The sequence below is a fragment of the Pogoniulus pusillus genome, chromosome 16 (assembly GCF_015220805.1).
Source record: "Pogoniulus pusillus isolate bPogPus1 chromosome 16, bPogPus1.pri, whole genome shotgun sequence".
In the NCBI taxonomy this organism is placed as follows: domain Eukaryota; kingdom Metazoa; phylum Chordata; class Aves; order Piciformes; family Lybiidae; genus Pogoniulus; species Pogoniulus pusillus.
Window position 1 is genome coordinate 15,860,601 of NC_087279.1, and position 22,613 is coordinate 15,883,213.

Sequence of the window (22,613 nt, forward strand, 5' to 3'; positions counted from 1 at the left end):
GTGTTGAAGAAAACCAACATAAATTCTCTGCTTAATCATAGCACTATTAGCAGTCTTGACTTTCTCGAAGTATAACAGATTAAACACTTTTTAAAAGAACAATTGGGAAAAAAATACTTATATCAACTAACCTCTTTCTTCCCTCTGCCTCTGAGAGCATTTTGTAACTTACATGTGAAATAGATATCGGAATACCATCTTCAGAAACTTTTATCTGCACATTATTGAGAGTCCTGTCTATTGTGAAAACACAGCATAGTTTATCTTGGAATATGCAGCAAGGTCTACATGAGATGGCATGAGGTAATTAAAGCAAACTCAATAGCAGTTAAAAGAGGTCTCAAAAAAAAATAATTAAAGCACTTTAAGACAAAATAATCAAATTCCTGTTTATTTGCATTGCTTAAAAAAATAAAGGAGTCAAATCTTGATGTTATTCATGAGACTGGATTCCAAGGCTACATTCTGACATACTTTCCTGGCTGCTGTTCAGTGAGGTAAATGGAATAACACTTTTACATCCAGGAGGTGGCCTCTCATCAGAGGCTGCTATCTTTGTCAAACTCCCAGCATAGTTGGATATACAGATACTCACAAATCCAGCTTGTCAAAATAATTTAGACCAAAATAATCTGTTATGTTATGGGCTTAAACTAACCCTAATCTCCTTAAAGATGTATCTGCATCTCAGTTTTCACTGGCCAACATGAAGAGTCAGAAATGTCAAGCAACAGAGAAAAGGAGTTGTGACCTCCTCCTAACCTCTCAGTTGTAACTACGCCTGATTACAAGCTGCCTGCAGAGTCTAAACTTTCAGATAACAGTTGCCTATCCAGTCTAAACTGTCAAAGGATTAGCTGCAGCACCAGGCTGGGTACATGCCCCAAAGTGGGGCACGGCTGTGCAGCATAACAACAGAGTAGACATACAGCTATACCTGCAGGCAAACCTGACATCCACCTTCACATATAAAAAACACGGTCCACAAAACTGAATATATTGAATTACCAACTACTGCTTAGAGCTCTTAATAATGTACCTGAAAACTACCAGGTTCATTGGTGTTTTGTGAGTTTGATTATATTCATTCAGACACTGCTCCACAACACCACTGAAGAGCTGAACGCTTGGAATTTCAATATAAAGTCTTTCATCTCCCTCAAGTTCTGGAACCATGTAGTCACCAAAAAACAAATTTCTCATGTTTTCTTCCGTTACCTGTTGTAAACATTCGACAAATTATGAAGTCAAATTTGATATTCAATGAACATATTCCTCAGTGGAATTTTAGAACACAACAAAGGAGAACTTAGATAAATACACAAGAAGAAATGCTATGAAATATTTTGACCCACAGGCAACACTCAGCTCAAATTTCTCTATTTTTCTTATTAAACCATATACTACATCATTTCCTCTTGGAACTCAATTGGCTCAAAGAGCCATTAACAAACTCATAATCATGGCCTTCAGATTACACCAAATGCATAGGGTGTACATTTTACAATTTTCAATATCATTTTAAAAGGGAATGTTTCTTCATCCTGTAAATCAGATCTCTGGGATTCCATTTAAGAATTTAATACTTATATTTCTCCTTCCAGGCACAGTACTAAAACACAGACCCCATTTACTTTTGTGGTAGTGGTTCACAAATTACTCTGGCTGTTTCTGTTATCTCCCATTCCTTGCCCAAAGACTGAGCATGTGCTGCTACATCTCCAAGAAAATATGTGACAGATTTTTTTCTCTGTAAAGTTGCTCTGCTGACGTATGGATTAACTGGATGCTTTATTTCTACATGCAGACATCTAGAAGCTTAACAAAACATTAAGTTGAATAATTTAAATATCTGGATGTTTTTTGCTAAATGTTGCACATTTTTTAACTAAGAGGCCAGTTTTCTTTCACTATCACATACACAGAATTTATTTTTTAAATGTACAAGTAATAAACTTGCCCACATTTTAAATTTAATATTTTTCTGAAAGGATGTCTACATTCAACAGTTAAACCCTTCCAAACACATCCAAAATTCATAAATAAAAAAAAATTGCTTTGCAACAGATGAAATGTGGTACTCACAGATGTGCCCCCTTGCTTCAGGTGTGAAAAAACTGAATCAAATGGTTCTTTAAAATGTTCTTTCACAATTTCCTTCATTAAATTGAACAACCAGGCTCTATCTTTGTCTTCTACTAGACGGTCATAGAAGACACGGAATACCTCATGCACAAACAGCCGAATCATGACATGTTTGCTTTCAACTGATATCCTCTTAATGAGCAAGCAACCATGGATAACACGTGAGAAGTCACACAGGTTGAATGTATAATGAGATTTGCTTGGCGTGGGCAAAAGATTTTTGATGGCTTTTTTATACACCTTAAGATAGTAACAACAAAAGAGAACAAAATAAATGAGTAACAACTATTATATTAATAAAATCCTAAATATATTTTAAAAGAGTATTTACCAAATAAAAAACATTTCAAACTTAATATCTCTTAATAAACATCTACAGATCTCAAAGTCCTCTAAACACATTAGATGCACCTCATGCGGTTCTGGAACTAACCAAATGGCAAAAGCAATTGTGGCAAAGTGCAATGAAATCTGCTGTGTAGCCAGGAGCAGCACTTGGGTTTCTTGATTTTCTTTAATAATATCATCTTCTCCTTCAGGTGAAAACTTGAAAGATAAATTTGAAGAACTGAAAATATAGAAAATTACCTATTTCTTTGCATATCCACAGACTTATGCAAACATAGGAAGAGAAACAAAATATCTAGAAACCCTGACAACTTCATTATTATTGAGCCAGTGGAACTTTGCTGAACAAACGGAAGGAAACTTCCACTGAGGTATTTGCCTCTTACCTCTAAAGTTGCAGTGACAATTTGATTTCCAACTGTGAAGAACTCAGCAGGAAACTCACTAGTCCTCAGATAGAAAGCTACTACAGTAGAGAAGATGCGGATCACTGTTTCATCACTAAAAGGATTGACAGTGCAAATGCTGAAGTGTCTCAAAAAACGAGGAGTAACAGGATTTCTCCCACCACCTGGGGGTCCCATAGCAGCAAGTAACTGTACGTCAACAAGTATAATTTTAGATGTGTCCTTCAAATCATACCTTGGAAAGAAATTGCCATGCCACAGTTAGCAATATAACACAATTGTTATAGCGTAAATGCATCTATACTACAGAGTACTCTCTACATGCAGACTGTATGTACTTGAAAATATATTACATAATACATTTTTTAGTTTAAAAATCTCCACAGTGTAACAACAACAATAATACCAAGACCCCAATCATAACCAGTCTTATAACCATGCAGCTGTTAATCATGCTAATTTGAAAGATGATTTCAAATGGTTACAAAAACAACTGACATGAAATTTTGAATAACTAAAATCATAACGTAGCAAGATCACTATTCAAGAGCAACAGATATTTAAGTGTGGAGTCAGAAAGTATCAGTAATTGAGAAGTGCTTGGAATTAGAGAATATATCAGGCTGGAAGGGTCCTCAGGAAACCATGTCATTCCATCTTCCAGTCTAAGCAGAGTCAACAACCTCAAAAGCAGGCAAGCCAAGGCCTTATAGCTTATTTTCCTTCAAGCCTACTACCAGTAATATCAAATTCCTCTAAGGAGGAAGAGAAGGAAAGAAGTAAGGAGATTCACCAGTAAAATCAAAACAAGGATAGATGCAGACCTTAAAACCATCTTGGTGTGAAAGAATGATTTTATTTACATATACAAGTATACGTATACTTGCATATTTACATATACTAAACCCAACCTGATCATCAATTTCCTAAACTGAAAAGCCACTTAAAGAACAACAGAGAAGTTGTTTCTACTTGAAACAATATCATTTTATATAAATCAAAGTTACCTTAACATTTACAATGCTCTCTAAAAAAGTAACAGGAAATGAGCAACAAAGAAAATTCACTTTTATTTCAAATACTTACCAAAATCCATGGTCAAGGAACTGTCTTAAGAGTTCTATAGGAGGCTGTGCACCATACTTCTCCAAAGCAGGCATATTCATATCATCTACAAAAATAATGCACTTCTTTCCCATTGGAGGGCCAAAGATTCCTTTGCGCCTCTTGTCCAGCCTGGCCATAATAATGTTCTATAATGCAGACATTATAGAAGATGCAAAGCACAGATTAAAAATTCACATATGCTATCTTTATGTAACATAGATTATTTATTCTACTAACCTGGGTCTGATTGGCACTGGTCCGAGCTGAAAAATTAATGAAGAAGGGAAAATATCTGTCCTTTTCCAAGTTGTTCATTAACTTGTCCTTGATGTACACAGATTTCCCAGTACCTGTTGGCCCCACTAAAAGCAGTGGTCTCCACAAAGAAAGAAAGCATAGCAATTGCAGAATCAAATTATGAACTAACTACAATTACAAGTCAGAGGTTTCACTAACCTGCGCTGCTTGTTCTACCTCTAGGAACACTACATGACTTAAGAAGAAACTGAAATTTAACATTTAACATAATCCTCTCATAATTGCTCCCACCACCAAGACAAATGGGGCAAAGATAAGAGACATTATTTATTCCCTCATTCTACTTGCTCTGGAGAATGTATGAACATACATGGGCACTAAATTTCTCCTGATTAGTCTTGCAGTAGTTTATCTTTCATAAAACTTTCAGTCTTTAAATTTAACCTGAGACTGGACTGCACTTCATTCTCCTAGATCATCTGGCCATAGTTAATATAACTGAATTTGATAGGACCAAGCAAAGAAACAACAAAAAACCCATATAAATTTCATTACAAAAGAAAGAAGGTCCAAAAACTCTTGGGGCTATCACACTAACATCATCAGAACAAGCATACTGAACTGGATTATAGTAAGGCTTCATAAAAAAATTAAAGCCAGACTTTAAGTAACAAATTGTACTGTCTGTAGTAAAGGTCTATTTTAACAGGCCAAACAAACTTTAAGGACTTGATAAAAACAATGGAGTCAATTAAAAAAAAAAAAAAATCAGTGGTATTTTTGCCTATGACATGTATTTCAGAAATCTGCAACCAAGTGAGGTGACTTACTTGCCATGGGTAATGAACAGCTCTATCAAATAGGTATACCGGACTGTATCAATGGTTGGGACTATAATGTCTTGAATCTTCACATTTGTATCACTGTAATTAATATTTTTAATACGTTCATTCCAATGAACCCAACTTCCTCTACCTTTCAGCTAGGAAGAAATAGAGATATAAAATAGTTTGGTGTAGCTTCTATACATGGGGAAGCTTTTCTCTACTATTTCACTTTTGAAAAACGAGAATAACTAATTTTCAGAAGCTCACATATTTACTTTGGTTTACCTCACACTATTTGTCATGGTAGGCCTGAATAGGCCAAGATAGGCTTATACATATACTGGCTTGCCCAGACATGTTCTTCTGCTCTTCCTCTCTCTGTTTTGGGGAGAAGCAACTGCAGAAAAGAGGCACAACTTGAGACTGTGTCCCCTTGTTCTGTTCCTGGTTGTGGGGGAGAAAAGACCAACCCCCATCTGGCTACAGCCTCCGTTCAGGTAGTTGTAGACAGCAATGAGGTCACCCCTGAGCCTCTTCTTCTCCAGAATAAACAACCCCAGCTCCCTCAGCCTCTCCAAGAGACCTCCAAGATCATCCAGTCCAACTCATCACCCAGCCTTATCCAGTCAATAATTATATATCTATATATTATAATCATGTATAATTATAATCTACTATTTACAATGGATACCATGAACAAAACTGTAATATAACTACAGACTCAGTACCTTGTTTTCCTTCTAGACTCTCCACACCTTTCCTATAATACAAAACCAGATTTAAAGTCTGTCACCTTATCTACAGAGTAACTATAATGTGGCAACATCATAAATATAAGATATATGCATCTCAGTATTAGCAAAAAACTATTTTTGTCAGCACATTAGTATGCAAAAAGGAGAAACAAATGCATTGTGAGATTTAATCCAACACCAACACTCCACAACATCCAACAAGCTTTGTACAATTAAAAAAAAATCCATCTGCCTATATTTTCCTCCTATGCAGACTGTAACACAGACTCCAGTAAATGCAGGAGCAATCGATCATACCTCAAACAGGTAGTCATAGACCAAGCCTTTCTCCATAAAGGGACACTCCCATTTTCCCACACTCATTGGTACAGGATTTAGTTCAGATTTTCCAGCCAAAGTTTCCCTCAAGAAATGATCAAAAATTATTCTGCTGTCACTATTGCACATTCCACCAATGGACCAGATTGTGGCAAAAGCAAAGCAACCCTAGAAGGATGAAAAGTGTAAAAAGTTGACATACTACATGAATGTTGCACAGTCTGAGTTATGGACAGAACTCTGAAAAACACTGTTAAGCAGATAGGTGTTACAAGTTACCCTCGAACAGCACTGGCCTAAAGAGATTTAGAAATCTAAAGACAGAGCAAACAAAACTCTTTATTCAAGCATGTATGTGTATATATATATATATGACAAAAACATGAAGGCCACTGACTAAAACATCATGGCATATGACAAAGTACTTTTATATTCTCATCAGCACAGTCATACGAGGTCAGACAGAGCACCTAACTAATATAGCTCTCAGAAAACACTCTTTACAAGGAAATCTTGCTCAAACAACTCAAAAACTCAATGCTACACGCATATTTATTTCCTTTAAGTTGTACTTGCTTAGTTAGAAAGCACATTAAAGAGAAACACTATTTATCCCAGTTAATTGGGAAAATAGTTAACATATATAACTATACTTGTAACTTTTAAGACTTGTGTCTCATCTGGGCATCTCCAAAGCTTGTGGGGAGAGAGTAAGGAGGTAGTGAAACTGTTTCACATGTATCACAGTATCATAGTATCAGTCTCTTATCCCAGATTGTTTTTACTAGTACAATTATTTTTGAAGACAAGCATATGCAGAAACAGATACACAATTTTCTACAGGTTAAAAAAACCAACCATAATCCATGCACGGATGTTTCTATTGGTGGGATCTTCTTGGATCCTCTGACAAATCAACATTTCAAAGAGCCGTGTAAGAGCTACTACAACATTAGTATTGCTTGTAGGTACCAGTTCCTAAGAGATACAAAAGGATAGGTATTATACTTAGTGTGTTCACTTTATCTTTTGGAGCTAAAATACTAACAGAATTAGCCAGTTATGAACAACTACTTCAAGGCAAGGTTTACACTGACCTTCATGTGACAGACCATTAGTCCTCTGTCTATTTGAAACACCAAGACTTCTAGCTTCTTAACCATGTTCACAGTCACCACATGACCACTACAATCATACAGCTTAAAATGGATACTCCCATGGAAGTAATTACAGCCGAAAAGAGGCAAAAGTCTAAGCACTGTACCACGGAGTTCGCAAGGAAATACATGTCCCTTCCCCCTAACAAAGGGCTTCCCACTTCAACAAATCTCTAACAGAAAAAAAAGAAGAAGTATGAAATTCTTCTGGGAAGACTTTTCACTGTGCTCTAAATACTTACTTTATTTTTTAAAAGGACAAACTGAAGACTATAATTACCTTACTAGTCTTACCTAACTACTCTCATTTTTACTTTCTGAACCTGACACATGGGTTGCCTTGGTGGATGTTCTGTATTAGCTCTAACTATGCTTGTCATAAGTGAGAAGTCCCTCCCTACAATGGATAACAGAAAACAAAGGAAAAAAGTACCTTGCACTGTTTCTGACAGAGTGTTAATGCTGGTGGTATTAACCAATCAAAAAGTCCCTGCAGAAGATCTCGATGCCCCCCCTCTAAGTTAAGAGGTTCAGGCAGTTTATTCAACCAAGAAGTAACCAGTGGCCTCCAGCCTAGTTGAGAAGGTTCCAAATAAATCATGCCACAACGACTCACTGTAGCAGGCTAAGGAAAAAATTGTAGACTCATTTTATTATACATTTAATACACTGAACTTTGTTTTGGTTTAGATTTTCAGTAAATGGAAAACTTACTGATGCCTGGGAAAGATCCCTGGTTTCGAAAATAAGATTCATCTGAATGGACATCTGGATGATTTCCCCACTCATCAGACAAAGCTATAATGATAATAATAACAGTAATCATAATAATGACAATAGTGATAATAATGATAATAGTGACAATAATAATAAGAGGATGAAGAGGAGGAGGAGGAGGAAAAGGAGGAGGAGGAGGAGGAAGAAGCAGCAGCAAGATCAGAAAAAATAATTAGTTATAAATTACACTTCCTATCACAGGACAGTTCTACATGAAAATCAGCAAAAACAAATGTAACTGCAGGCAAAGTTAACTACATACAATGGTCAATAACTTGAAGCAAAAAATATTTTTTTCCATGCTTTAGCTTCACTTAGCTCATAGTACTCCTATCAATAGGTTGATTACAGGCAACTCCCAATCTTGTGTATGACAGGATAAGGACAAGACATAAAGCACAAAGGAGAAATGATATTTGCTGCTATTGTTAATACTGAAGCATTACAGTTGGAGATGCATCATTCCTACTTGCTGAAATTAAAGTCCAGTTTGAGTATTTTGACACACTGCCATCCAGACATTAAGCTTAAAATGTTCTCTCTATTTTTTGTTTTCACTTTGAGATGTCAAGCCTTATTGTCAAAAGTGTTGCAAGGTTACAACTTAATTTCAAAAGTACAACCCTTCATGTCTTGAGGTTGTCTTCAAGTGTCTAAATTAGTGCAAGTTGTAAAATCTTTACTGTAAATCCTACAGTTTTAAACGTAATGCTTTAAATTTCAGTTCTTTCTCTCACAATCCTAGAACATGACATGACAGAAAACTATATATTTATACTATATATTTAATGTCTTACAGCAATGAGTTGATTTGATGACTGTAATATCAATAAAAATAACGTAAAACATCCAGACATACCCCAAAAAAAGTAATAAAAAAAAAGGAGTAGGGGGGAACCTCAAAGCAACAACAAAAAATCCCACAACAAATCAAAGAGCTTCCAACTTGTTACCAAAGCCACCTTGTGATTGCTTTTTTTCAAACACCAGACACAGCTGTTGGCATTTGTGGATTTTTTAATGTAGAAAAATATTTTCAACGTGTCACATTATTTTATTTAGACATTTAATTCAACTGGCTGATACCTTTTTGTTGTCATCCAGAGCTGTGTTCATGCTTTCTATCCACAGCGTATCAATTGGGCCATCAAAGATAATCCATTTGCGGTCAGGCGTCCCGGTCAAAGCAAATTCTCGGAAAGTATTAGCAATGACACCATCTGTCCACTAGAGGGCAGAACGCAGGAGTGAACATTTTGCACTTAAATCAATTGAAACCGCAAGGCACAGAAAAAACTTCCATGTCCTTTTCGAGATTCCTCTCTTTTCATTATTCTCTTCTGCAGACAATAGAACGTAACTTTGCAGTTTCTCTGAGGGTCATGCAACATCAGTAAATTTTAAAACAGTAGGTTTTGATCCACTTAAAAAACATGGCAGTAAACAGAGAGTGGTAAATCCATTCACAGAAATTCAGAGGTGCTTCTTGCATTTCTCCCTACAGTCACCATAAGTTTCACAATTTCACATTCACATCTTCCAATTGTTTCCTTTCCAAACCTAAGTTTCATACTTGGGGACTCATGAATTTATAAGATTTTCTAGATAGTTTTTTTTTATTACATTGATTATACTGGTTAGGAAGTGACAAAGAAATTAATACAGTTGAGTTTGGCATGATTTCCTAGCACGCATGCAACTCTATTAGGACAGTGACCCTCAGAATGATATTGGCTTTTTTTTTTCCATATTTAAACCTACATAACTGCATACACACTTTGTACTGCATTTCAGTACTGCAATTTTACTGCAATTTAAAACAAGGCACAGAAGTATTTGTTAAAATGACACCATGAGTTAACATACTTAAAACAAGCGCACTTACACAAACCACATGAAAGCCACAGCAGAAACAGATAAAAGTGAGCAATTACTATACACTACTAAAAAAACCCCAAACACACCAAACCAAAACCCAGTAACAAAAAAACATTACCTTATGGGATACCAAATCAAACTGCCCAAAGAGCTGACCCATAGTGATTGACTTTGGATTCACAGTTCTAAAAATGACTTTCTTTTCTTCACCATAACCACGTTCATTCATAAGAGACAGTGTATCTGCCAACACATGTAGAACTTTGGTCTTCCCAGAAAAAGATTCCCCTACCAGCATAAAGCTGTTAGATTGGAGAAAAAGAAAAAACAAACACAAACCCCCTATCTATTAATACATTTGAGTTGCAGTTTATAGATTTCTATACACCACAGGAAGCCTAATAGCATCATTCATATGCTTAAAGCTCATTTTCACCTAATTTTCAAAGAGCAGAGTGAGTAAATTTGCTTTGCACATACAAATCATCGTTTAAGAAAAAGGAGTTTCTTTGTATATGCAAATCTGATTGCACGGCCACTATATATAATCTGTCCTCTAACACATGGATTTACCATCACACTAACGCATTTATTTACTCCATCAAAGGTTCCTTTCTTATTTCTTTTCACTCTAGGCAGTATTTATGACAAAGTTCAGGAAGAGCACCAACAGCAGAACATGCATGACATACACAGAGAGGAAAATGAAGAAATCAAACTATCTTTGCCGGCATTTCAAAATAACATTTTAGTCACTCAGCAGAGGGATGTGACTATAATAGCATCTCACTGAAAGTATTAGTTATGGAGCTGAATATTAACAATCATACAGCTAATGTAATATTCTGTACGTTTTCTCCACACAGGTGCTGTTTCAGTAACAAAAGCTAGGAATAAAACAGCAGAGATCTGATAACCAGCATTTTAATACAGAATAACTAGTACAATCCTATGTCTTCATCAGACTGATATCCACATGAAAAAATCATTATACAAGTGAGGCTACTTCTGATTGTCAATTGCAGTCCAATACCCCAGACATATACATTCACAAGAATTTTGGAACACGTAAAAGCATACAAAATGAATCATTTTGCTCATCTTAAGACCTTTTATATTTGATATGAATAACCACTATGGTATAAGCTAAAATCACAACAACTACTGCTCATGAAACAATAATGAAAATCTCACCCATGTCTAACAATCATCATTTCATAGGTCTGTATCATTTTCTCTATGAAGGCTTTTACAGGTTGGACATTATGTCTAATGCAACATTCAGTGGCACATTCCAGGAAATCCTAAAATCAAAACAGACCATACAACAATTTAACAGATCATGCTGTGACTTAAACCACTATTTTGAACTACAGTAGAACAGTTTATGCTCATTAATAAGGATTTCAAATGAATTAATAACTGAAATAGTATTCATCAGAATATAGCCAACTTTCCTAGAGTAATAAAAAAACAATAAAACAAACAAGAACACAAGCAAAACATCAATTCAGTACTTCATGAGCTGGAAGATTAACTGATACTTTTATCTTGAAATCAACAATGTGCTTTGTAACAACAAATTTTTACAAGACTCTAGTATTTACTGGAAATTTTTGAAGAAGTTAATGCATTTTTTTTTCTTTTCCAGCATGCTCATTTTCCAACCCATCCTCCTATACAAAGGAGTAATGTTTTAACGGTTGCTATAAACAGAAGAAAATACAAACACAGACCTTAATCTCACTTAATTGTGTCCAAAAATTACAAAATAATTCAGTAAAATACTCTAAAATTTGGCAAACCTGCAAGTCAATTTCTGATCTGTAGGCTGCTTTACACAACCCTTCTGCACGTAAGGAAACTCTGATGTCAATCACGTTCAGAACAGATACAAGAACTTTCTTTGGTATAAATTTTCATTGCAAACATTAAGCATTTTTACATAATTTGCAGTAACCTCACAAAATTACTGTATTGATGACACTTGGTTAAAACAAAACACCACAAAACACCTTGCAAGGAAAAGTTACAGGAGTACTCACACTGTAGTCTGCATCAGGAAGCTTGATTCCAGGAAATAAATCACTTGTTATACTCATGAACAGAGGTATATCATGTGCCAAAAATTTGGGCTCGTTCACCTCCTTAATTGATCTAAGAAGCTAGATAAAATAAATATACATTTTATATTCTTATTAAAAACACAGAATAAGCTTTTAGCAATTTTAATTACAAGACAACCTTACGAGGTTCAACAAGACCAAGTGCAAGGTCCTGCATCTGGGTTGAGGAAACCCTGAGAACAAATCCAGGCTGGGCAGTGAGTGGCTGGAGAGCAGGCCTGAGGAGAGGGACTTGGGGGTGCTGGTGTACGAGAAGCTCAACGTGAGCCAGCAGTGTGCACTTGCAGCCCGGAAGGCCAACCAGAGCCTGGGCTGCATCAAGAGAAGTGTGGCCAGCAGGTCAAGGCAGGTGATTCTCCCCCTCTACTCCACTCTGGTGAGACCCCACCTGGAGTACTGCATTCAGTTCTGGAGCCCCTATTACAAAAGGGATGTGGCCATGCTGGAGTGTCCAGAGAAAAGCCACAAGGATGATCAGAGGGCTGGAGCATCTGTGCTATGAGGACAGACGGCAAGAGTTAGGGCTGTTCAGTCTGGAAAAGAGGAGGCTCCAAGGTGACCTTATTGTGGCCTTTCAGTATATGAAGGGGGCCTACAGAAAAGCTGGGGAGGGACTTTTTAGACTATCAGGTAGTGACAGGACATGGTGGGGATGGAGCAAAGCTGGGGGTGGAGAGATTCAGCCTGGACATGAGGAGGAAGTTGTTCAGCATGAGAGTGGTGAGAGCCTGGAATGGGGTGCCCAGGAAGGTGGTTGAGGGGACATGTTTAAGGACAGGTTGGATAAGGCTGTGGCCCATGGCAGGGGTGTTGGAACTAGATGATTCTTGTGGTCCCTTCCAATCCTGATTCTCTGGTTCTATAATAATCTAATATGTAATAAATATTAAATGGTGCCTTTAACAAGCAGTTGAACACAACTGTGCAATCACTGGATTGCATAGCACTGGAAGTGCAGCATGCATTTCATTATCTTCCTTTCACAAACTTGTCAGTGATGTGACAAGTTGTAGTGGAGCTGTCTTCAGAACTCAGAAACGCATGCAGCTGTAAAATTTCTTAAGAATTATTCCCTCAGGAACTCACCAATTTATCTTCATCTTCTGTGGGAAATTTTAGTTTTAAATTCCCAGCAGCCACTAACACAGCTTTAACTGCTCGCATACCATAGTCATAGTGATACTGAGAGGAGAGCTGTTCTGAACAAAGCCTGTAGGTCATCACTATCTTCACTGACAGTGATTTAGCATTCAAAAATCCACATGAATAGAGTGAAATTTCTGCTATCAGAGCGTAGTTAGGAACCATCATGGCTACTGTTCGGAAAAGAACCTGAAATAGATACCCAAAGAAATATCTTCAAATAATGAATCAAGGACCAGGAAGTAATTCAGAGCTTTACAGGTGAGGAATCAGTATGCATCCCATAAGAGCATTTCTAACTGAAAAAAATAATGGCATTTTAAATTAAGAACAGCTTAGTATGATGAGGAAAGCTCTGGATCATTTAAAGCAGTTACTCTGGAAAGTGGTGGACTGCAGAACACGTAAAGGCCAATGAAATAGAAGAATGATCAATGCTTGCAGCTTATGACTTTCTAGGAAGCTAACCACCATCAATTCTCCTCAAATCAGTGCAGAAAAGACGCTGTCTCTTCCAGAGCCTCCCTCTCATGACTATTTCAAGAATGCATTTTGCATCTTACACTGATAGATACAACACAGCAGTAAGCAAAGAAAGGTGTTTGTACATGGCAGGTGAAAGAACACACTTCCTCTCTTTGAGTGATCTGCAGTTGGTATACACTTCATGCTACATTAAGTGCTTTAAGTTGGCACTCACAGTGTTGTTGCCACTGAGGCAACTTGCTCTGGCCCAGTACCTTTGTGCCACAGTGAGTCTTAAGGAGCAGATGGTGCTCCAAAAGGCTCCAAGACTACTTTGCTCAAGCTAAGTCTCCACAGCAAAACGACTAATCTAGTAAAAACAATCACCTCAAGACTTTTATTTAAGCAGCTAATCTAAGAAAATCCTTCACATGGATTAAGAGCCTCTTTAAAATAAGACTGTGATAAATGCAAAGTAAAAATACTTTCAAGAAAGTATTTTTCAACCCCATCCAAATCTGCTCACAGCCCCAACACTTGCCATTGCTTCAGTATGTGTCCACTGTGTAACAAATATGTTTACATTCCCAGCGGTACAGTCTGAATTAACAGCATCAACACACATGTCCCTCATTTTTTTGTGTTTTAATTCCTTCTCAAACAGAATCATGTAGTCATTTTATTAGCTTACCTTCAGATTATCTGGAAGTTCAGAACGTCCTGCATAGCCTGGATTCATGGTAATAGCTACAAAACAGTTGGGGTTAAGCTTCAGTTCAGTTCCTTCAAAAATAAACGTTTCTAGCCTTAGCTGTATGGCTCTCTGGATGCAAAGGATCTGCTGTGCCACAACAGACAGCACTTCCAGCTCAATGCGATTGAATTCATCAAAACATGCCCATGCACCTGATGAAGCCAAACCCTTGAAAAACTACAGATGAAGAAAGACATCAATAATATTGCTAACAGACTCTTACAAGATTGAAAAGACATTATGAGTGTCATACGGCAAGTTTAATCACATGAAAGACAAAATTGTAATACTATTTTAAGTCTATTTAGAGCAGAGATCGGTGAAGTACTGAAGAACAAAGTCCTTTCTTGGTTCTAAAGAAAGCTAAATCAAAAGATACTGATTCTGCAAAGATACTGATTTCTTGTTTACATCATCAACTTAATAGGGTTTTATAAAACACAGAAAATTAAACTTATGTGGAGACCAGTATAAAGTGTCCAAGAAGTATTTAACTGTCTCTTTGAAGTAGGAATCCTATAATTTTCAATGTGGAAAATATACAAAATACATTTATTTTCTTATTTACCTTTCCCATTGCCAGGTAATCCAGACCATCAGAGCAGTTGAAGACAACACACTGAACAGCAAGAGCTTTAGCCAAATCTTTGGTGGTCTCTGTCTTACCTGTCCCTGCTGGACCCTCGGGGGCACCACCAAGATTTAAATAAAAGGCTCCAATCTATGAAAGAGAAATAATTTATGGAAATTATTAGTACTTCATTCATATGAAATTACTCTGACCAAAAATGTTAAATAGCATTAGTTTCATATAGTCACTTATTTAATATAAAAGGGTACAGTTACAATAATTGAAAAATAATCTGAAAATCACTTACAGCTAAGAAATATATACAAGAACACTGAATTTTGACCCTTAGAGAGAGTTTAGTTTTATCATCAACACAATCACAATTTGATACTTAAACTTGATTAGACTCATTTTTTTCAGTTCTTCCTGAGATAGATCTTTCACATTAAATCTGATGCCATTACTTGCTTGCTACTCTTTTCCATCTTTAAATGGAAATACCAGAGTCTAATAGGAACTGCAAAGCCCAAACGTGTGTCTGTTATGACAAGTGTAAAAACCACTATACTGCAGTAAATACAGTATGTAGTGGCAGTGGTGGAAGGTCATACCAAGGTGCGGTAACACCTGTCTGTAAGAGGTGTAATGACGAGGCGCGGTGAGTTCCCAAGGTACTCATAAGCATATTTGACATTGTAATTAATGATGCGGACATGAACGTTCTCCAGTTCCCAATAATAGCGTAGTTGTGCAAGCCACTGAAAGTCTGTCTCGCTTTGCACACCTGATAAACACAGAATTGAAAGCAATCACAACAGGTATTTTAGGTAACTGGATTTTCTATTAGGTTAAAATAGCTTTGAAATCGCATGGGAGCATCAACATTAATAAATGCATACATATCTTCATACTGTGATGGTTTGTTTACACAGCCAAACCAGATGGTTGCCTATATTTAATTAAAACTCATGCAAAGAGAAACATTTTAAAAAGATAATTACCACTTTCAATCATTTCCATGATGACATCTCTAGCATGTACATCAACAGTAACCAATGCACCCAGTGTGGTCCTTGTTTGCTTTGAGAGTTTTCCTCTTACCAGCTCTACAATATCATTAAGTTGAAGCTGAAGTTTATCATAATAATCCTTTAAACCCTAAGAGACAAGAAGTTAATTATGAAGTTATATAACAGTTTGAAGTGCTTCAAACTTCTTCACATTGGCTACCTATCTTTCTGGAGATTGCTTATTAACCCATGCTTTTAAACTGCAATGTAAAGAAGCATTGGTTTCTCTCTCATTCACAGTTAAGGACTTATGCAAAGCTAATTTTTCATGTATTTACTCTAAACAAGATTATTCAGGTACCTGAATCCGAGGTATAAATCTCTATACATAAATTCGTGTATATCTACCTCATATGTTTATCCTTTTTCAAATTTGATTCTGATTGTAGACAAACATTTGTTCAGGTGAAATAAACTAACTGAATTAACAAACAGTTTTTAAAAGATTATAAAGTACCTCTGGTCTATTGCAAAGAACTTCATGCACTTCACTTGTCCAGAACATCTGAGACACACACAGTACTACTTGTCCAGGCCACTCCAGAACCCATCTGTTTCTCTCAGTCTCCATGTATGCCTGAAATGGTTAGAGTACACAGACACATATGCACATGTCTGTGCATATATTTTATTATGTAACACTGTGCTAGTTTGAAACTAGCTAGCATGTTTTGGTGAGAAGAATTAGATTACAGGCTGTGAAAACAATGGTGATGTCTACTTCACTCATAAGTTTGCTGAGATGTGTAAGAACAAGAACATAAACATAGACAACACAATCGCTGCCTGGGCTTTTGGGCTGAAGTTCTCTCTCTCTCTCTCATCTAACCTGCCGTCTGTGTGATTAATCCATCTGCTTCCTAACCCCCCTGGCTGACCCTCCATACCACCTTAAACATAAGGCAAAATATAGGGTAAGGTTGAGGGGTGGAATGAAGGTGGAAGAGTGGTTGAGAGCCCCTCCTGGAAGCTAAGAGACAGCCTTAAAATAAAGAAGGATCTATTTGTGCTACAACTATTCAATTACTACAAACCCCATACCATTCTTGATCTCAAAATGACATCACGTATTGTCTTCAGCATAGTATCTTCTACTTGAATTAACCACTTCTCTACTGCACCTTGAGCTTCAGAAGTAGAAATGGTTGAAATCAGCTCTACACGCTCGCCTTCAGAACTATACATTGCTTTAATATCCAAATTTGGAAGGAAATGTAGTTTAGCAATGCCTTCAAAACACTTCTTCAAGTGAGGCTGAACTTTGCAAGGATCCTTAGTCTCTGACAAGATCTCCACCATTTCGTCATTAGACAGGAAAAAGAAGCTAAGAAAGAAAATTCATATATAAAAAAGTCATCTGCATTGTCAGACCACTTTAAAGGCTGATCTTACTCAGAGAAAAATAAACATTCAGAACCTTTGTTTTCTAAACAGGCAAAACATCATACCGTGGAAAGAACAGACGTTTTTTCTCAAGATAAGCATTAAGCCCCTTCATGATTCTGTCAAGAAGGTCATTACAATTCTGAAGCTTCTCCAGTAACCCTATCATGGAAGTCACAACAAGAACCTGTAAGAGCAAACACATGAAAACTGTAAGATACTAAATAAAGTACTTCAAACAGTAGAAGTTATTCAAATAATGCACAATATTGCTCTGTTCTTAGAAAGCCTAGGGAAGTGATGGAGTAGTTAACTGTACATATAATCTGAAAATAAAAGCTTTGACAAAGATGAAGAGAAGATATTATTTCTTGTTCAGTACTGTCAACTTTCTATACCTTTGGGTCTTCAACACAGAACTTCATAATATCTCTCCAGTGTCTATCCACAGTCTGAAAGAGGCGCCCCTTTTCTGGCACCTGTTGCATTATATCCTCAGAAGACAAAATGGGTTCCAAATAAAGCCACTGTGCTTGCACTTTCAGCCATTCATCAATGATCTCCTGAGTTCGAATTAAGCGATTTTCCCATTCCTTCACAAAGAGTTAAAGAATGTTACCTTAATGTTTCCAAACAAAGATTGTTAGAGAGAGTAAATACAAGGCAGTCGCTGAGGTACTCTCTTTTCAAAGGAGAAAATAAACATATCTAGCAGTAAACAATATAAAAGAAAAATATTTAAGGGTATGTAAGTTTCCAAAACACAGTCACTCAATAACTTTATGGTTAAGAAGCAAGGTTAAAGGCACTAAGAGAAATAGGGATTTAGTAAAACATGTAAAAAAATAATCATGTTGTTTTGGTTGCACTTCAATCTGAATAGAAGAGGGAATTCCAATAGAGAAGTAATCTAAGTAGGTCTTACATGAACTCAGAGGAATCTTGCTGAAAAATTAATGAGAGTGATCCATTAATTAGTGACACAATACAGCTGTAATACAACTAGCACACTCCTGTACTACAGTTATCCTGCAAATAACAATAGTTTAAAAAGTACTCCTCATACCCTGATTTCTTGGTCAAATGCTTTAATGAAAGGTGATCCCCTCATTGTCTGAGTTTTTATAATCTGGTCATCAAGAAGAGCTTGAATCTCATCCACTGCAGACAGAATATGAATGCCACTATCACGATACACAGATGTATTGAAGGAGACAGAGGCCCAGCTTTCCTGCATGACATGCATTGCTTTCTCTAAGGAAAATTCCTACAGTTTAGAAACAAAAAGCATTTTAGTCACAGCACTATTTTTTTCCAATGTGCTGATTTCATGTACAAGTTCATCTTGATGCAAAAGCGATTTTGCTCTAACAGCATAAATTGAAGTAGGATTGTTAAATCTTTAATTTCAAAGGGGGAAGAGGTTAAAAAACAGGCTCACTGAAGACAAGCACAGGATATTTGTGACGTGATGTACCAGCTCTACTGCTGTCCCAGGGGCTGTAGGGGATGGTGGATTATGTGCTACCCAATGGTAACAGTGCTCCTCTAAGTCTCTGAAGTGTCTGTATACCAATGCAAGAAGCATGGGAAATAAGCAAAATAAACAAGAAATATGGGTGCAGTCACAGGATTATGATCTCATGGTGATTACAGAGACATGGTGGGACAGCTTGCATGACTGAGATGTGGTAATGGATGACTACATACTTTTCAAGAAGGACAGACTGACAAGGTAACGTGGTGGAATTGCTCTCCATGTAAGCACCTAGAATGCATTAAGCCTAACCCAGGGGAAGATGGCAAAAGCATTGAAAGCTTATGAGGAAGACTCAAGGGACACGCAAACATGAGTGATGGTTATGTAAATTTACTGTAGGCCACCAAACCAGGGAGAAGTTGTCAATGAGGCCTTCTCCAGGCAGCTGGAAGTAGCCTCATGATCAATTAGCCTGGTGCTCATGGGTGACTTGATTCACTCTGATATTAGTTGGAAAGATCACACAGCCAAGCATAAACAGTCCAAAAGGCTCCTGCAGTGCACTGATGACAGCTTTCTGATGGAGTGTAGGAATAGGGGAAGGGTTTGTTAGCAAGGAACAGTTGCTCGAGACGAAAGAAATAGAGCATAGACCTTGAGCAGAAAATATCTAGGTCAGTTAGACCTCAGAAGAGAAAGATAAACAGGATCCTGCAGTTAGGACTGCTCGGATAGTCACATAACAGCACATACCAAAGAGCACGGAAATAATCAAGAAAGAAGAAACAACGCCTTTTGCTTGAACAGAGCATGTTTGCCAATCATAGAGTAGTTACTAACTTTCTTACTGTAACTTTAACCAATCAATGATTAACACACTAGCCCTTCTGAGAGAACATATACCTGCCTACTTTTCTAATAATGTGGATTTTTGGCTTGCATTAAGTCATTGCCCCGTCCCATTATTGTGGCACTGCAGGTGCTGAACAACCAACAAGAAGCATGATGCTGGACCTTGTATTAACAAAGAATGACTGGTTGTAGACATTAAGGCTGGGGGTAATCTTGGCTGCAGTGACCACATGTTACAGGTTAATATCACTAGACACAAAAGCAGAGTGGTAAGTAAAATTTCAACCCTGGACTTTAAGAGGGCTGACTTTGCCCTCTTCAAAGCTCTACTTAGAAGAAAAGCATGTCCAGCAGGTTGAGGGAGGAGATCGCACCTAGAATACCGTGTCCAGTTTTGAGCTTCACAATTGCAGAGAGACAAGGATCTGCTGGAAGCAGTCCAATAGAGAGCTGTGAGGATGATTAGGGGACTTGAGCATCTCTCCCATGAAGAGAGACTGAGACCTGGGGCTGTTTAGAATGGAGAGACTGAGAGGGGATTTAATCAATGTCCATAAATATCTGAGGAGTGGGTGTCAAGTGGATGGAGCCAATCTCTTTTCGTTGATGCACAGTAATAAGACAAGGAGCCAAGGATACAAACTTGAACATAGAAGCTTTGAGCTCAACATGAGGACAATCTTCTTTACAGTAAGGGTGACGGAGCACTGGAACAAACTACTCAGAGAGGTTGTGGAGTCTCCTCTGGACTTTCAAAGGTTGTCTGGATGCAAACCCGTTTGGACTACCCTGGGTGATACTGTTTTTTTGGGAGGGGGAGGAATCAAACTTGATCTCTGGAGGTTCCTTCCAACCTCTAACAGCCTGTAATTCTTATTAATATATCATTTTCTAGTGTACAAAAGCAATCTACTCATATTAATCACATTACATAGGATACAAATGTTTACACACTCAGTTATCATCTAACGGATCAAAGTCATCAAATCTCTTCTGTTGCATAAGGGCAAAGACAAAAAAATTCTAGTCAGTCATAAAAGCTGTCACTAAGACACATGATGTTTGTCACTATCAAATTTCAATTCTTACCTTGCTTGCTCCTACACTTATAGCTTCAAGCCTCTCCATATAAGGGCCTAGATTCTGCTTTAAAATTTTTCTCAGAGTAGTTTCAGAGTATGGTGTTAAATCATATCCTACTATAGTTGACATCTGCTGCCAATGGTGAGTTTTTATGCCAGGATTGCATAAAATAGTTATAGTTGGAATGTTCTCCTAATTGAGGAAAAAGAATTTTAAAGTAAAAATTGTCATTGCATTATTTCTTTTGTTGTATTTCTTATTTGTTTTATCATCTCTGATGTGCACTAAAAATTCTCCTACAGGAGCTGATGACATGAAAATATTTTCTGAAGATACATTCATTTATCCATTCCACTTCTAAATAACTGCAGTAAATTATTGAGTAAGGAATACAACTGTTAAGTGCAGTTTTAGCAGAAAAAAGGGAGAATTTTTCAGCTATATTAAGTAGGGCTTCTATTCACCTAACATATAGTCTCATTTCAGAATTCCCAAGCACATCCTTAAATATTTCTCTGCAACCAAAAATTAAATTTCCCTTTTACGTCTCCACTCAACAATTCACATTAACAAACCTACAAAGCAATTTTATTACAATGGGACACTGCAATCTGGCAATGGTGATTCAGAGCTTGCACTATGTTTTAACAGGAACTTAGTACAGGACACTGCATCATCTACCCTCACTGTGTGCCGAATTGAGCACCAAATCCTAATATCCTTCAACTTCCCTTACCTTGAAGTCTTTGATCTGCTCCAGAACTGAAGAACACATTGTAAGAGTTGGATTTGCCTTTGCTTCTTCTGTCTTCTCTCCTATGGTTTTGCACCGTGATCTACTTTTCTGCTCCTGTTGAATTTTCTTCTTTTGTTGGAAGAGCCTTGAGAATTTAGTTATCTCTCTTAGAAACTCATCAATCTCAGCTTCTATACTTTCCCCATTTAGTTCTATAAAGGTACCATCCATCCATCTGAGAAAAAACACCAAGTCAGAAAACTGAATAAAAAACACAGTCAACAATTAACACTTATTAGCAACAGAAACAAGATGTAGATTAACAGTTATTTATATTACAATCAAACTCTTATTTCTAATTACTGTCATTTTATGCAAATTCAACAACTGAAGGAGATTCATCCACACTGTATTTGCATAATCCTTTCATGTCAGTCACATACTGAAGGCAAGTAACTAACACAGATCGAGAAATATTGAAGCTAAGCTCTGGATAGAGGGCAACACATGACATCAAAACATACTATGCCTTTGTATTTTCAACAAATCCATAGTTTCTAGTTATAGCACTTTCTAACTTCCAAAGAGCAAAGGAACTGGCAAATCACCTCACTTCATTTAGGCCAAGACATACCACAGTCCTCATGGCAAGATCAGGCCACAAGAGAGCAACATCCATTGAGCATATCCACATGACGTTTTGGACAGTCATTAAGTGGAAAATGGTTTTCATAACACACAGATTGTGACCTTTCTAATAGAATTTCTTAATTTTCTGCTATACAAAACGGCTCATAACTAACCATTCTTTTTCTTGCTTATACACTTCTTTCAGAGGGTTTGTCTTATGGACTTCATCAGCATGACTAACACAGTTAGAATGCAGTATGCAATATTCTCCTTTACAAAATAACATTTGACTCTTTTTTTTCTAGCTGAATTAGAGTAACAACCCATATCTGTAAGTTATATT

General features: G+C 37.0%; 1 protein-coding gene across 5 annotated transcripts in view; it reads right to left on the reverse strand.

Moving 5' to 3' along the window:
- Window positions 1–22,613, reverse strand: part of DNAH12 (dynein axonemal heavy chain 12) — a 66,967-nt gene that overhangs the window by 27,894 nt on the left and 16,460 nt on the right. For 4 of the 5 annotated variants that reach the window (XM_064156728.1, XM_064156727.1, XM_064156730.1 and 1 more), the window contains 26 exons: window positions 21,641–21,875; window positions 20,911–21,096; window positions 18,556–18,756; window positions 17,888–18,082; window positions 17,555–17,676; window positions 17,148–17,430; window positions 16,564–16,683; window positions 16,038–16,194; window positions 15,648–15,820; window positions 15,034–15,186; window positions 14,403–14,642; window positions 13,190–13,435; window positions 12,023–12,142; window positions 11,172–11,281; window positions 10,096–10,279; window positions 9,186–9,326; window positions 8,037–8,120; window positions 7,756–7,947; window positions 7,024–7,143; window positions 6,145–6,333; window positions 5,096–5,247; window positions 4,245–4,383; window positions 3,987–4,153; window positions 2,880–3,135; window positions 2,086–2,385; window positions 1,040–1,218 (listed from right to left, as the gene is read on the reverse strand). In XM_064156728.1, coding sequence (XP_064012798.1) covers window positions 1,040–1,218; window positions 2,086–2,385; window positions 2,880–3,135; window positions 3,987–4,153; window positions 4,245–4,383; window positions 5,096–5,247; window positions 6,145–6,333; window positions 7,024–7,143; window positions 7,756–7,947; window positions 8,037–8,120; window positions 9,186–9,326; window positions 10,096–10,279; window positions 11,172–11,281; window positions 12,023–12,142; window positions 13,190–13,435; window positions 14,403–14,642; window positions 15,034–15,186; window positions 15,648–15,820; window positions 16,038–16,194; window positions 16,564–16,683; window positions 17,148–17,430; window positions 17,555–17,676; window positions 17,888–18,082; window positions 18,556–18,756; window positions 20,911–21,096; window positions 21,641–21,875 — 4,644 coding nt within the window. The remainder of the gene's footprint in view (window positions 1–1,039; window positions 1,219–2,085; window positions 2,386–2,879; window positions 3,136–3,986; window positions 4,154–4,244; window positions 4,384–5,095; window positions 5,248–6,144; window positions 6,334–7,023; window positions 7,144–7,755; window positions 7,948–8,036; window positions 8,121–9,185; window positions 9,327–10,095; window positions 10,280–11,171; window positions 11,282–12,022; window positions 12,143–13,189; window positions 13,436–14,402; window positions 14,643–15,033; window positions 15,187–15,647; window positions 15,821–16,037; window positions 16,195–16,563; window positions 16,684–17,147; window positions 17,431–17,554; window positions 17,677–17,887; window positions 18,083–18,555; window positions 18,757–20,910; window positions 21,097–21,640; window positions 21,876–22,613) is intronic. The other variant, XM_064156731.1, reaches the window with a different exon arrangement.